Below are 12,010 nucleotides of genomic sequence, written 5' to 3'. Positions count from 1 at the left end.
TATATACATATATATATGTATATATATGTATATATATATTATATACATATGTATATGTATATATGTATACATATATATATATATGATAAGTTTTCATAGAATTTTCTTACTTTTCTTTTGAATCATTCTTCATTTTTTATTCAGCTGTACTGTATAGAATTTCATCTGAAAGTGTTTTCTTGCACACAAATCTTTCTATTGGTTGTTGTAGTTGAAGTTGCATTGAAACATTTTTACTGACTGTTTTTTTTTTTTTCAGGTGGGAAATGTTATCCAGTTCCACTGCAAAAAAGGTCACCTGCTCCAGGGCTCCACAACCCGTACCTGCCTCCCTGATCTTACATGGAGTGGAATTCAACCAGAATGCATACGTAAGTATAGTGACTAAGACATGATTGTTACTGTAAGTAAGAATCTACATGCATTATTTCTTCCTTGGTGAAAACATGTTTATCTCTATACCACAGATTTACAAAATAGATTTTATGTTATTGTAAAATATCCATGCAATTATATTACTATATCCATGCTCATTTAGAATTATCTAGTCTTTCTAGTGAAGTCAGAAGGTATGAGGCATATATTCTTTTTGTAAATACCTGATAAATGTGGTTAGTTTGGGCACTTGACAATTTTAGGTGGTAATTAGTTTTTCATTTAATAGATCTGCACATATCAATCTGAAGTACTCTGAGAAGGCTCTAACCTAGTGACTGAAGTTTTTGAAAATGTGTAAAATGATTCTCTGAGAATCTGAGGCAAATCTAAGAGGGAATCTATGTTTAAAAAGATATTCCAGAACATTTAGAAAAATTTGAAAACTATTACAGTATTTCCTGCAGCCTTTAAATGTCCATCGGTCTCAAAAGATTAATAACAAAGCCCAATATCATGAAGTGGTTTCTTTTGAAATGTAATTTAAAATAATTTTCACTTAGTCATTTGTGTGTTATTTCCATCTACTCCTTTAAATCTTGCCTCTTATTTTTAAGTCTGAGTCTCTTGTGGTCAAAAGGAGAGTATGCTACAACTGAAACCTTCTTCGGGAAGGGATCTAACTTTCCAGTTGTGCTTCAGCCCAGACAGTACTGAGAGTTTACTCCACCTGTGTTCAGGATAACCCGGAGGACCATGAATGCCATTATGGACTAGGAGATTGCTTCAGAGTAGCAGAGTATTACACGTAAACATCACAAGCTCTCCCTGATTGGCTCATATTTAATTATGGCAAAATTCCTTAAAAGAGAATTCCTGGAAATATGTTCTTTTGAACAGTTGTGTGGGTTGCTGCTAGGGTATTTTTTTAGTAAATCAAGCTTCTTTAATGATCTAAATTTGGAATATGATGAGCTTAACAACTTCTGTTACTGCTGTGAATCTCTTAGTTTCTAATATGTGCCTAATGTGTGCTTTCAGAATGGATGCAGATTATTTGAGTTCATTTTTCTTGATATCTATCCAAGGAGGTTTAAACTAACTGAATGATAGGCTAATGTTACCAAATGATTTATAGTAAATACAAACAGTTTAACACAATGTTTAGTAGGTAGCATTGGCTAATATTCATGGCTTTATGAATTTCCATTGGAGGAAAAGTGGCAAGTAATGATTTTCCAAATAAATTTACCCACAATTTTTTTTAGATCCCACCTTTAATGATGTATATCTGTGAAAAACAGAAAATTTGAAAATTATTTTTATTTTAGAAAGAAAATTCTTTGCAGCATGTATTTCTAATTCAGAAAAGAATGGTCTTTACAAGAAAAAAATAAGGAAAACTAAGGGACTAGGGGTTAGGTATGATGAGGACAAGATTCTGAGTTCAGAGTAGATAAATAAGAGGGTACTTACATGGACTCTACTATGCCTGAGTATTCCATATGTTAAAAATCAAAATATGCTTTCTACATCAGAAGTGTTAATATCAGAGCAATATGATGAGCAATAGTTGCATTTAACCTTGGAAAATGTTTTTATAATTATAACAAAATAATGAAAATGTAAAATATTGTTTTTTAAAAATATTACTTTAAAGTGTTATAAATAACTTAAATTTAACAAATGCAGAAGGCATTTTGTTACAGGGCTTTTTAGACCATTTTAAATTCTATTCTTCATTGTGATTCTCTAAAATTGTGATATTATGTACCTTTCTTGCTTGATTAGTTGAAGTAAGTCTCTTTTTCCTCTCATTTTATCTGTTAATGCCTACCAGTGTTTCAGAGATAGAAAGTGAAAACAACATGCATATTCACATTGAAACATTTTCCTTGGTTCACTACAATAACTACCCAAAGGCATGTTTAAATAATGACATCCAAATGTGTCTAAAAGCATGCTGTGTTTATAGAAGATGTAACATTTATTCTCTCTTCTTAACCTAGCCCACAGCTGTAAGCAGCCAGAGACTCCTGCTCATGCAAACGTAGTGGGCATGGATCTCCCATCCCACGGGTACACACTCATTTACACTTGCCAGCCTGGCTTCTTCTTAGCAGGTGGAACGGAACACAGAGTGTGCAGATCTGATAACACCTGGACTGGAAAAGTTCCTGTTTGCGAAGGTAAATTTTCCTTAATGAGTCGTTTGACCCAAGGGAGGAAACTGTCTAGGCATTTCTTTCAAAAAAGCAGAATTCAAATCATCTTTTTAATACAAAAATTTGTTGACCATTGCCAAGGGTGGAAGCTATGTATGTACTTCTGCATCAGTAAACAAAAATAGCACTCAGATGCTTATATAGCATCTCTTCCACGCTGACTCCTCTTCTTGTCTTTAATTGTGCTTCTAATTTTCTCTTCCAAATAGAGATATTCATTTCCTTGGGCTGTCACAACAAAGTTCCAAACCCTGAATGATGTAACACAACCGAGTTTTATTCTTTCGTAAGTTTGATATCCAGAAGTTCCAAGTAAAGGTGTTAACAAGATCTCGTGCCCTCTATAAGTTTTAAGGAAATCATTCCTTGCCTCTTTCTAACTTGGGCATCTCCTGGCAACCTTTGGTTCACATGTTTACTATCATTTCTCTTCCAACATCGTATGATCTACTTTCCTCTGTGTTGCACTATACTCTAAGGATCCTGGTGCTTCTATTTAGTGCATACACTATATTCAGGATTATTTAACCTGGAAATCTGTAATTGATTATATCCACAAAGATCTATTTCCTACTGAGATCATACCTTCAATCTGTGGGTGAACATGAATTTAGGGAGTATATTTGTAGGAAATAAACACTAGGAAAAATCACTGAAAGTATCTCTGTGTTTATAGCCTCTTACCAGAGTTTTCATAGTAGTCTTCACCTAAGCTTGTTAGGAAAGCCCTATTTAGAACTCTAGTTGTGGCAGTTCTGAACTCAGCCCCTCACCAAACCTACTACTCAGCTAGGGTGATGCTCAGCTGGATCCAGAAGAATTGCTACTTTTCTTGCTTGGTCGGGTTGCTCTCCGCTTAGATATAATTGATATGAGTTTATCTGAGGGGCAAATGTTATGTTGCCAAAAGAACCAGCAAAGGAATTTTCTAGAGTTTGTGTAGCAGGTAATGCGTAAACTTCCTTTCCTTATATCTACCAAAAAATTTTAAGGCTGTCTAATATCTAATCTCTTACAGGATTCACAAATGACAGTAACTTTTTCTTGAAATATCTTTATATATTTCCTCAGCCAGAATGTTATCATGTTTTTCTCTATCTTAAAATTTTTCTATTGAAGGAAATGAAAAACAAATCTTATTATTTAATTGTGTTCACTTGTTATTACCTGTTTCCACTTTCTTGTTCTTCCCTCAGCTCTCCCTTACTAGAACTAATTTAACATCTGTATCACTGCATTATGTGAAAAAATACTCAGTAAATACTTAATGAACAAATAAATGATTTATTGCTTCCAAATTCTGCTTATGCATTCTCCACTTCCTTTATGAACTTATCATTCTTACTTTTTTCTAAAATCTTTTTATTCTCCTAAAAGCTTAGCATTATCCCTGGTAGGGTGAACTACAGCTCTCTTTCAAGTGATCTTGTCTATATCAGCTTTTGTTCTTTTCCAAAAATACTTAATTTTGCAGCCCAAATAATAATGTCAGCCATGTCACCTCCCTTCAAATCCCTCTGAAGACACTCCAGGGTACTTAAGGTAGGTGCTCCACAAAGCCATGTGTGTCATGAGCACCTACAGTTTTGCATCCCTCCTCCTCACCCCAAGTGGGTTTTGTGCTCTGGGCTGCCTTGGTTTAGCATAAAAGGTTTCAGCCTTTGACTCTGTCCAACTTTGGATACACCAACAGCTTAACATTTTGATTCTTTAGCATGAACTCTACCTACAAATAATTCCTGCCTTTTGTCAACAAAAAGCATACTGCAGACTCCAGCTTTCATGTTGAAAGCGACTGCTTCTACTACATGTGTTTCTCCCAGATGAAACACAGAATCCTGACATGACAAGCCAGGAAAGATCTGTTTCTTATCCTACTGGTCTATGATAAAGAGTAATTTTGAGATGTTTTTAATACACATTGGGAGTGTTGACAAAGAGAATGAAGTGTCTGTATGAATAGGACACTTTGAAGAAAAATGTTATAATCTTAAGGCATAAAAGTGATAGCTAATTGTATTCTCTGTGTGTTTGTGTACAGGATGTTATCAATTGTATCAGCTTCAGTAAACACTCATTTCTTTTCATAGCTGGTTCCAAAATATTGGTGAAAGATCCGAGACCTGCACTAGGAACACCCAGTCCAAAGCTAAGTGGTCAGCAATTTATTTTTTCTAAATGTCATAATTTTTAAAATTGATTGACTATAATCTTGATCATTTACTTGGAAAAATTCATTTTAGTGGGGAAAACCTACACATTTAACTATATTGAATTTAATACTTATGTAATGAGTTTTAGAACTTAAAACAATGTTACACTGTTATATGATGATATTCTAGATTATTATTTATAGCTCTCTGATTAAACATTACATTTACAATTATGTTTCTTTGCTTGTTTAAAGAAAATTTTGTCTATGTATTTGTGTTTCTTCTTTGCAGGAGAGAGTTATTTTGTCCATGAGTTCCACTGTGAATAACCTTTCAGCTATTCTTTTAAGATCATGATGCAGTATATATCTTTATTCTCTATTTTGTTGTGAAATTTTGTTTTATTTTTCAAAGGAGTAAGAAGAGGGCTTTTAATATTTTCTTTATTAATGTCTACTTGCATTGCATTAAAATTAAAAAAAATATCATTTACTGATCTCTGTTTCTCTTGAAAAAAATTTGTAAAGACCACAACATTATGGCAATATTACTTTAAAATTAAAATAAAATGTTATCTAAAAATGTAAGTAAATATATTTTTAAAGACTCAGATACACTTGGTATGAGAGTAGATCAGCAACTTCTTGAACTTGTCCAGTTTATTCTAATTGTTTAATTCGAAGAGCAAATTTAAATATCCAGTCTAGTCTTTACAAACATGAACTTTAAAGTCCTAGAACCTTGCTAATATTTTTATCTTATATATTCTTATCTCTGACTTTTGGATGTTGTTTTATATATCTGAGCTTCCATTTCTGTATCTTTAATAAAAATAATTATTAGAAATAATAGCTAGAAACAAAAATGTAGAAAAATTATATTAGATATAATTTTAGAAATGATAATTGAACATTGAACATCATCAAAATGAAATACAGTGGTATCCATAGGTCAGCACTGAATTTCATTCAGTTCTCATCCATTTTGGTTTACAGCAAGAATCATGGAAAAAAAATTGTGAACCAAAGTATCACTTTACACAATATTTGGCTTATATTAAATACTCATATATAAATGTTGTTTTTCAATATCAGGACTATATTTATATAATATGAATTAAAGGCCAAAAATAAAATGAAGCCCTTAGTATCAGATCTTTCCTTTGGCGGTACATATCGTTTAGTTGTATTGGCTCAAGGAGAGTTTTAGGATCTGATTTTAGTTAGGTTCAGAAATTCTTCAAGATTGTGTTAAAAAATGGGAAGCCCACAAACTTCTGAAACTTAAATGATTCGGTAATTAGTGGGAGCATACTGAATAGCACTCAAGCAATAAAAGAATTTATAAACATAAGTTTCAGCTATCAGTAGTTGAAAGCTGTAACAGTGAATGGCCAACATTTTTCAAGAAAGGTGCTTTATTTGAGGACAGGTGGACTTTTGAATGACAGCGTAAGCACATCATGTACATCTCGAATGTCCTGGACAAAATGTGTCCAAATTGTTAAAAAATTTAGAATGTGGAAAAGTAAGCAGCATAGTTCATATATTTTGCCCAATATGTATATATAAAGATTTGTGCCTCCATTATAAATATGTTTTCCTCAAGACCACATCAAATAGGTATAAAAAATGATTATATATTAAATAAAAAATAAATCTCAACAAATCACTGTGCAAATTTAGTCTTTAGATCTGATATTTGATCATGCTTCAGTTAAAGGTCAATGAGAAAATAAACGAATATTGCCATGTGTTTGGAAATTCAAAGCAAAATTAATACTGATGAATCACTTATAAATTAAAGAAGATAACATAGTAGGAAACACTGTACTACTACAATTTACTTACACTGAAAAAAATCTACATTTTCATTACATTGAAAAAAATCTCAAAATCAAAAATTAAAAACTGTAGCAAAAGAAAAGTTATTAGGGGATTTCTGTTATTTTATTATAATTATTAACACATTAATTGGAAAAATTGTTTTTATAACTTTTATATATGTGTACAATGAGCTCTAATTGTTTCTACTTTAATAAGCAGTGAAACTTATATCCTTAAAAGTACTTTTCCCATATTAAGTAATCCTTAAAATTAAGTCATCATCTTCAGTGTTTAAAGTGAAAATCGTGACCACTGAGCTACTTGCAAAGAAAACACATTATAAAAGTCAACACTGATTTCCTCATGTATGGGAGAGGAATGTTTTCACCTGAGTAAGAGAGTATTTATTAAAATAAGAACAATAGTTATCTTTAAAAAGAGAAAACACTAAGCAGAATTCCATGTAAAACCTTGCATGAGACCCAGTGATTGGACGAAACAGACAAGATTAACAGTCGGCCATTGGATCATGCCCAGGAGCGTGATTTTGTATTTGACAATGCTGTGGTATTTATGGAGCAGGTTAACTCAAACATACTTTGACTGAAGTATTTCAGTCAAAATCCAGACCATTTCTCTGACCTTTCAGCTATACGAGGGTTCAACTGTACAGGTCCTCTTTTCTCCAGACATACTTTTGTTAGCCAAAAGCTATGTTAACTGCTCACCCAGTCAAGGGCTTTTGTTCATACACAATGCCAACCTTTATGTAAAGCTCCCCCGTACCTACAGAGCATGTAGTTGTGGGATGTGGAATGTAGGTAAAACACAGCAGGCTGCATGAGAAGAATGTGGCGAAGTTTACATAGCCAGAGCTACAAGTTGTTCATGATAATGACCACAAGGCTCCCAAATATACTCATTTTACTGAGCTGTTATTTGTGAGCTAAAAGAGCCACAATTCCCCTATTTTATCTGCAGAATAAAAACAGCAATGTTAGCAGCCCCAAATGAACTAACCGCTTTCTTTTTCTCATTTAATCTCTCTAAAAACTCTATGATAATCCCATCCTAATCATGTGGACATTCAGGTTTAGAAAATTAAGTAATTTATACAAAGCGACATATTTATACAATGTACAGGAGAGAACTAAATATAAGCAGCATCACTCCAGGGCTAATCTTTCTGTTTTATTCTGCCACCATGCATCTCTCTCCCGTGTGAATTGGACAATTCTAGTGACATACCTTTTAATTCTAAAAATACCCATAAACCTCAAAGCTTGTCAATATGGTGCAGTTCTGTTCTTCTTCAGGAGTGCTATTACTGGGATAACTGAATCCAGAATTCTATAATGACAAAGTAGTGTTTTCTCCCACCTGTCTTCCGAGCCTACACTACAAATGGAAGATTTAATTCTGTGCTCTTCACCTATGAATCTAGCCTCAGGCTAGAAGGGCAGGCCTCTTGGGACTCACGTATAGACTCACTTGGCTCAGTAAAGTCATTTTCCTTTCCTTTTGAAAGGAAAAAAGTAATATTATAGGGGACCAAATATAAACGAAGATTATAGCTACCTGAGTTCTGAATTCAAGCTTCATGTATTTTATTGATGACACATGAACAAGTCTGGTTTCTCACTTACTGTTTTGATTTATCACAAGATAACTTTTACACTAGTTTAGTATACTGTCCATGTTTAACATTACTGTACATTTAGTAAAATATCATTGTACAGTAAACTAACATTCCTCAATGTACTGTTAGATACTTAAGTTTATGGAACACTGTAAAATTAAAACGTGCGGTTCATTTAATCTCTTCACAGTTCCTGATGATGTGTTTGCCCAGAATTATATATGGAAAGGCTCTTATAATTTCAAAGGAAGAAAACAACCCATGACACTAGCAGTCACGAGCTTCAATGCTTCCAGTGGGAGAGTCAATGCAACCCTAAGCAACAATCACATGGAGCTGCTCCTCTCAGGTATCGCGTTAAAGGCAGCAACGCAAACCGGGAGCCTCCGGCTTTCCATTTTGCCGTGATTTCCTCCTTTTCACTGACTCTTGTGCTGCGAAACATTTCTTCTGTTTGTGTTTAATGCTATCAAACTCATTCAAATCAAAATGTTGGGGGTTTTGGACTTACGAATGACCATGTTTGCACAAATAAAAATCTTTGAAGTTAGGAAGCTAAATTTCTTGAAGAATAATTTTATGCAGCTGGAGCCAGCTTAGCTTATTTTCTGTAATGTGAGAGGCCCCAATAAGAAATCAGTTAAAGCACAAAATAAAAGAGAGATAGTAGGAAATAGGAAAGGAGATGTAGAGAGAGAAGGGGATTTAAGGGTAGAAGCAGAGCAGAAGACGTGGCCAAGAAGTCAGAAGGATCAAGTGGGAGTGGATGTGTACTGGTTCCCTAAATAAATGCAATTATTATGCATGGCACACATAGCCAATAAAACAATAAAGGGACCCAAAGTGGAGTGCTGTGGTATTCATATTGCAGATATGAACTACAAGGGATGATGAAAGCATATGGGGAGTGTTTACAATTTAAAAATATATTACAGACGAAGACACATTGCTAGTATTTCTCTTCACGGTGTTCCCCTTGCTGTGAACACACATGCCCCATTGTTCTTGCCATGTTCCAAAGCTGTTCTGGAAGTCCACTTCTATCTAAAAGTATGATTTAAAATGTGTTAAATGCTGCTGCTGGGTGCCATCCATGGCAAAGGCAGACTCATAGACATGTTAAACTGTAGATGTACCATCCTTCTCCACCTTATTCAGTGTGTCTGGCATATGCAGCATCAGGCTGTTCTAAAATCATAATGACCACAGAAGGTAAATGTTTGCATCAGTTCAGGACATCGAGGCAGCCTCAACAGTGCAAGACACTCAGCAAAGAGGAATCCAGAACTGCTTCAGAAAGTGTCAAGAACAACGGAGTACATGTGCTCAAGGGGGAGCACACTTTTGAGAGGGATTAATGGCGATATTCTATACTACACTTTTCAAAACATGCACTGTATTTTTTCTAACTTTATCCTATATTCACTGATAATATAATATAATGTATAATAATTTTAATATAAAGGGATTAAAATAAAAGTATAATTATTGATTTTACAGATTATAGAATAAACACCGAGTCTCTTTTTGTATTACTGAGTGAACTTGCAGTAAGCTTATTGAGGTAAAACAATTAGAGTTTAAAGAATAGGCACAATTAAATGAAATGAATTGAAAATAAACCTATATAAATGAAAGAAAAGCATTTAAGTTGTGATTAATAATTTTTTCTACTTTAAAATGGAAATGAGTTTTGTTTTATGTAAAAGCAAAAAATAGACATAAATAACAAATAACCTCAATATAGATCCCTGCAAATATGGAAAACCAAATATAAAAATTAGAGTAATTAGATTTTACTTACTGTCTCCCTATCCAACAATTTCTCATTATAGTAACTTACTTTGGGTCAAAGTCAGTGTATAATTTCTTGATCTTCCCCCAAAATGTTCTTGTGATGTCTTATTAATAGGTTAATAATTAGATAAATCAGTGAAGAGTGGAATCAAATTCTAAATGATGGTTGCAAAATTTTTATCTCAAAACATTTCATACTATCTCAACATGTTAATGTTAAATAAACCTTAGCATGTTCACTGTTTTCAAAAGGGAACATGTGTGTATTTTTATTTCTATACTTATGCTATTTACTTTCTTGGAGTCAAATGCTAGTTAATTGTTATGACCTAGCTCAAATAGCCTTGTTTCACTAAATATTTTTCAGCGGCTTCAATGTGATGCGATTCCTCTGTTTTCTAACCATTTTTATCATATTCTCTCAAGTATTTTACTTAGTTGTGTACTTACAGTGAAGAAATATCTCCAGTACAGAAAAGAAAAGGGAAGGAGAGGAGAGGAGAGAAGAGGAGAGGAGAGGAGAGGAGAGGAGAGGGAGGAGAGGGGAGGGGAGGAGAGAGGAGAGGGGAGGGGAGGGGAGAAAAGGGGAGGAGAGGAGAGGAGAGGAGAGAGAGGAGAGGAGAGGACAGGAGAGGAGAAGAGAGGAGAAGAGAGGAGAGGAGAGGAGAGGGGAGGGGAGGGGAGGAGAGGAGAGGAAAAGAGAGGAGGGGAGAGGAGAGGGGAGGGGAGGGGAGGAGAGGGGAGAGGAGGGGAGGAGAGAGGAGAGGCGAGAGGAGAGGAGAGGGGAGGGGAGGGGAGAGAAGGGGAGGAGAGGAGAAGAACAAAGGGAAGGGGTCTAACACACCTGGAAAACACACACACACACACACACACACACACACACACACACAGAGAGCTCTTAACTCATTAGCAAAGAAAATATGAGGAATTTAAACTTTTGTTTATAGCCATAAATTTTCAAATTTGTGCAAAGAATTCATTTTGTTTGCAATAAAGTGATGCTGTTATAAAGAGTACTACTTAATTTCATAGCATATGTGATTACAGCATCACAGATGAGATTTATACTGAGATTTTAGCTGAGAGAGACATCTATGCGTACTGTGGAATTTCAGAAACATTTTGCATGAGGCCACCTTTGACATGAGCTTTGTTTTATTTCTTCTCCTATCACGTATTTTGCATGATATATTTAAGGAAATGTGATGATAAATGAAGCATAACTGTTTACACAATTAAGCAGACTGAAATATCCTTGTAATTTACAGGGGTCTATAAAAGCCAAGAAGCTCGCCTAATGTTACACATATATCATATTAAAGTACCATCTCATGCTTCTGTGAAGAAAATGAAGGAGGAAAACTGGGCCATGGATGGCTTTGTAAGTACAAGTATCCTAATTCTGCTGCTAATTTGAGTGACAAATTTATAGTTTATCCAAAAAAGGAAAAGTTTATAACTCTAGCTAATTATAAAATATATATATATATATATATATATTAGTGTATATAAATATTTATTATGGTCAAGTATCAACCCTGGGATCACTGGACTCTGATATGGTCTGCACACCTTTTTAGTGCACCTGTGTTTGTGCTTATGGTAGGACTATATATTATTCACTGATTTCATCAAACACATTCTATCTACAGTAAGCACCCTTGTAAAATATGGATAAAATATAAATTGATTTTTGACTGGAACCAATATGTAGGACATATGCAACATACTTACAAAACACATTAGAAAATTATTTGTTAATTAATTTATTTATTAATATCATTAAATTGAAGGACAAAGTAAAATTATGTATTAAGTTGTCTATAAGGAGGAACTCATATAAACTGCTCACTGAGGGGACACAGCAGCTGTGGCATCACCGTGACATCTCTGTCCAGTGAGTTAGGTGTGTGAAGGATCTGAATGGACAGCTGTGAGAACTAGCCTAGACTGACACCCTGGACACGCATCTTTGCTGCAGGATAAGCGTGAGCA

General features: G+C 34.3%; 1 protein-coding gene across 8 annotated transcripts in view; it reads left to right on the top strand.

Moving 5' to 3' along the window:
- Csmd3 (CUB and Sushi multiple domains 3) overlaps positions 1 to 12,010 on the top strand; it is a 1,082,130-nt gene that overhangs the window by 1,061,087 nt on the left and 9,033 nt on the right. For all 8 annotated transcript variants that reach the window (XM_063257640.1, XM_063257641.1, XM_063257642.1 and 5 more), the window contains 5 exons: positions 260 to 371; positions 2,385 to 2,564; positions 4,691 to 4,756; positions 8,409 to 8,567; positions 11,284 to 11,396. In XM_063257640.1, the coding sequence (XP_063113710.1) occupies positions 260 to 371; positions 2,385 to 2,564; positions 4,691 to 4,756; positions 8,409 to 8,567; positions 11,284 to 11,396 (630 nt within the window). The remainder of the gene's footprint in view (positions 1 to 259; positions 372 to 2,384; positions 2,565 to 4,690; positions 4,757 to 8,408; positions 8,568 to 11,283; positions 11,397 to 12,010) is intronic.

Source organism: Cavia porcellus, unplaced genomic scaffold (assembly GCF_034190915.1).
Source record: "Cavia porcellus strain 051 isolate PalLab524CR breed Dunkin Hartley unplaced genomic scaffold, mCavPor4.1 scaffold_10, whole genome shotgun sequence".
Lineage (NCBI taxonomy): Eukaryota > Metazoa > Chordata > Mammalia > Rodentia > Caviidae > Cavia > Cavia porcellus.
The sequence above is the reverse complement of the archived record's forward strand: the minus strand, read 5'-3'. Positions and strand labels throughout refer to the sequence as shown.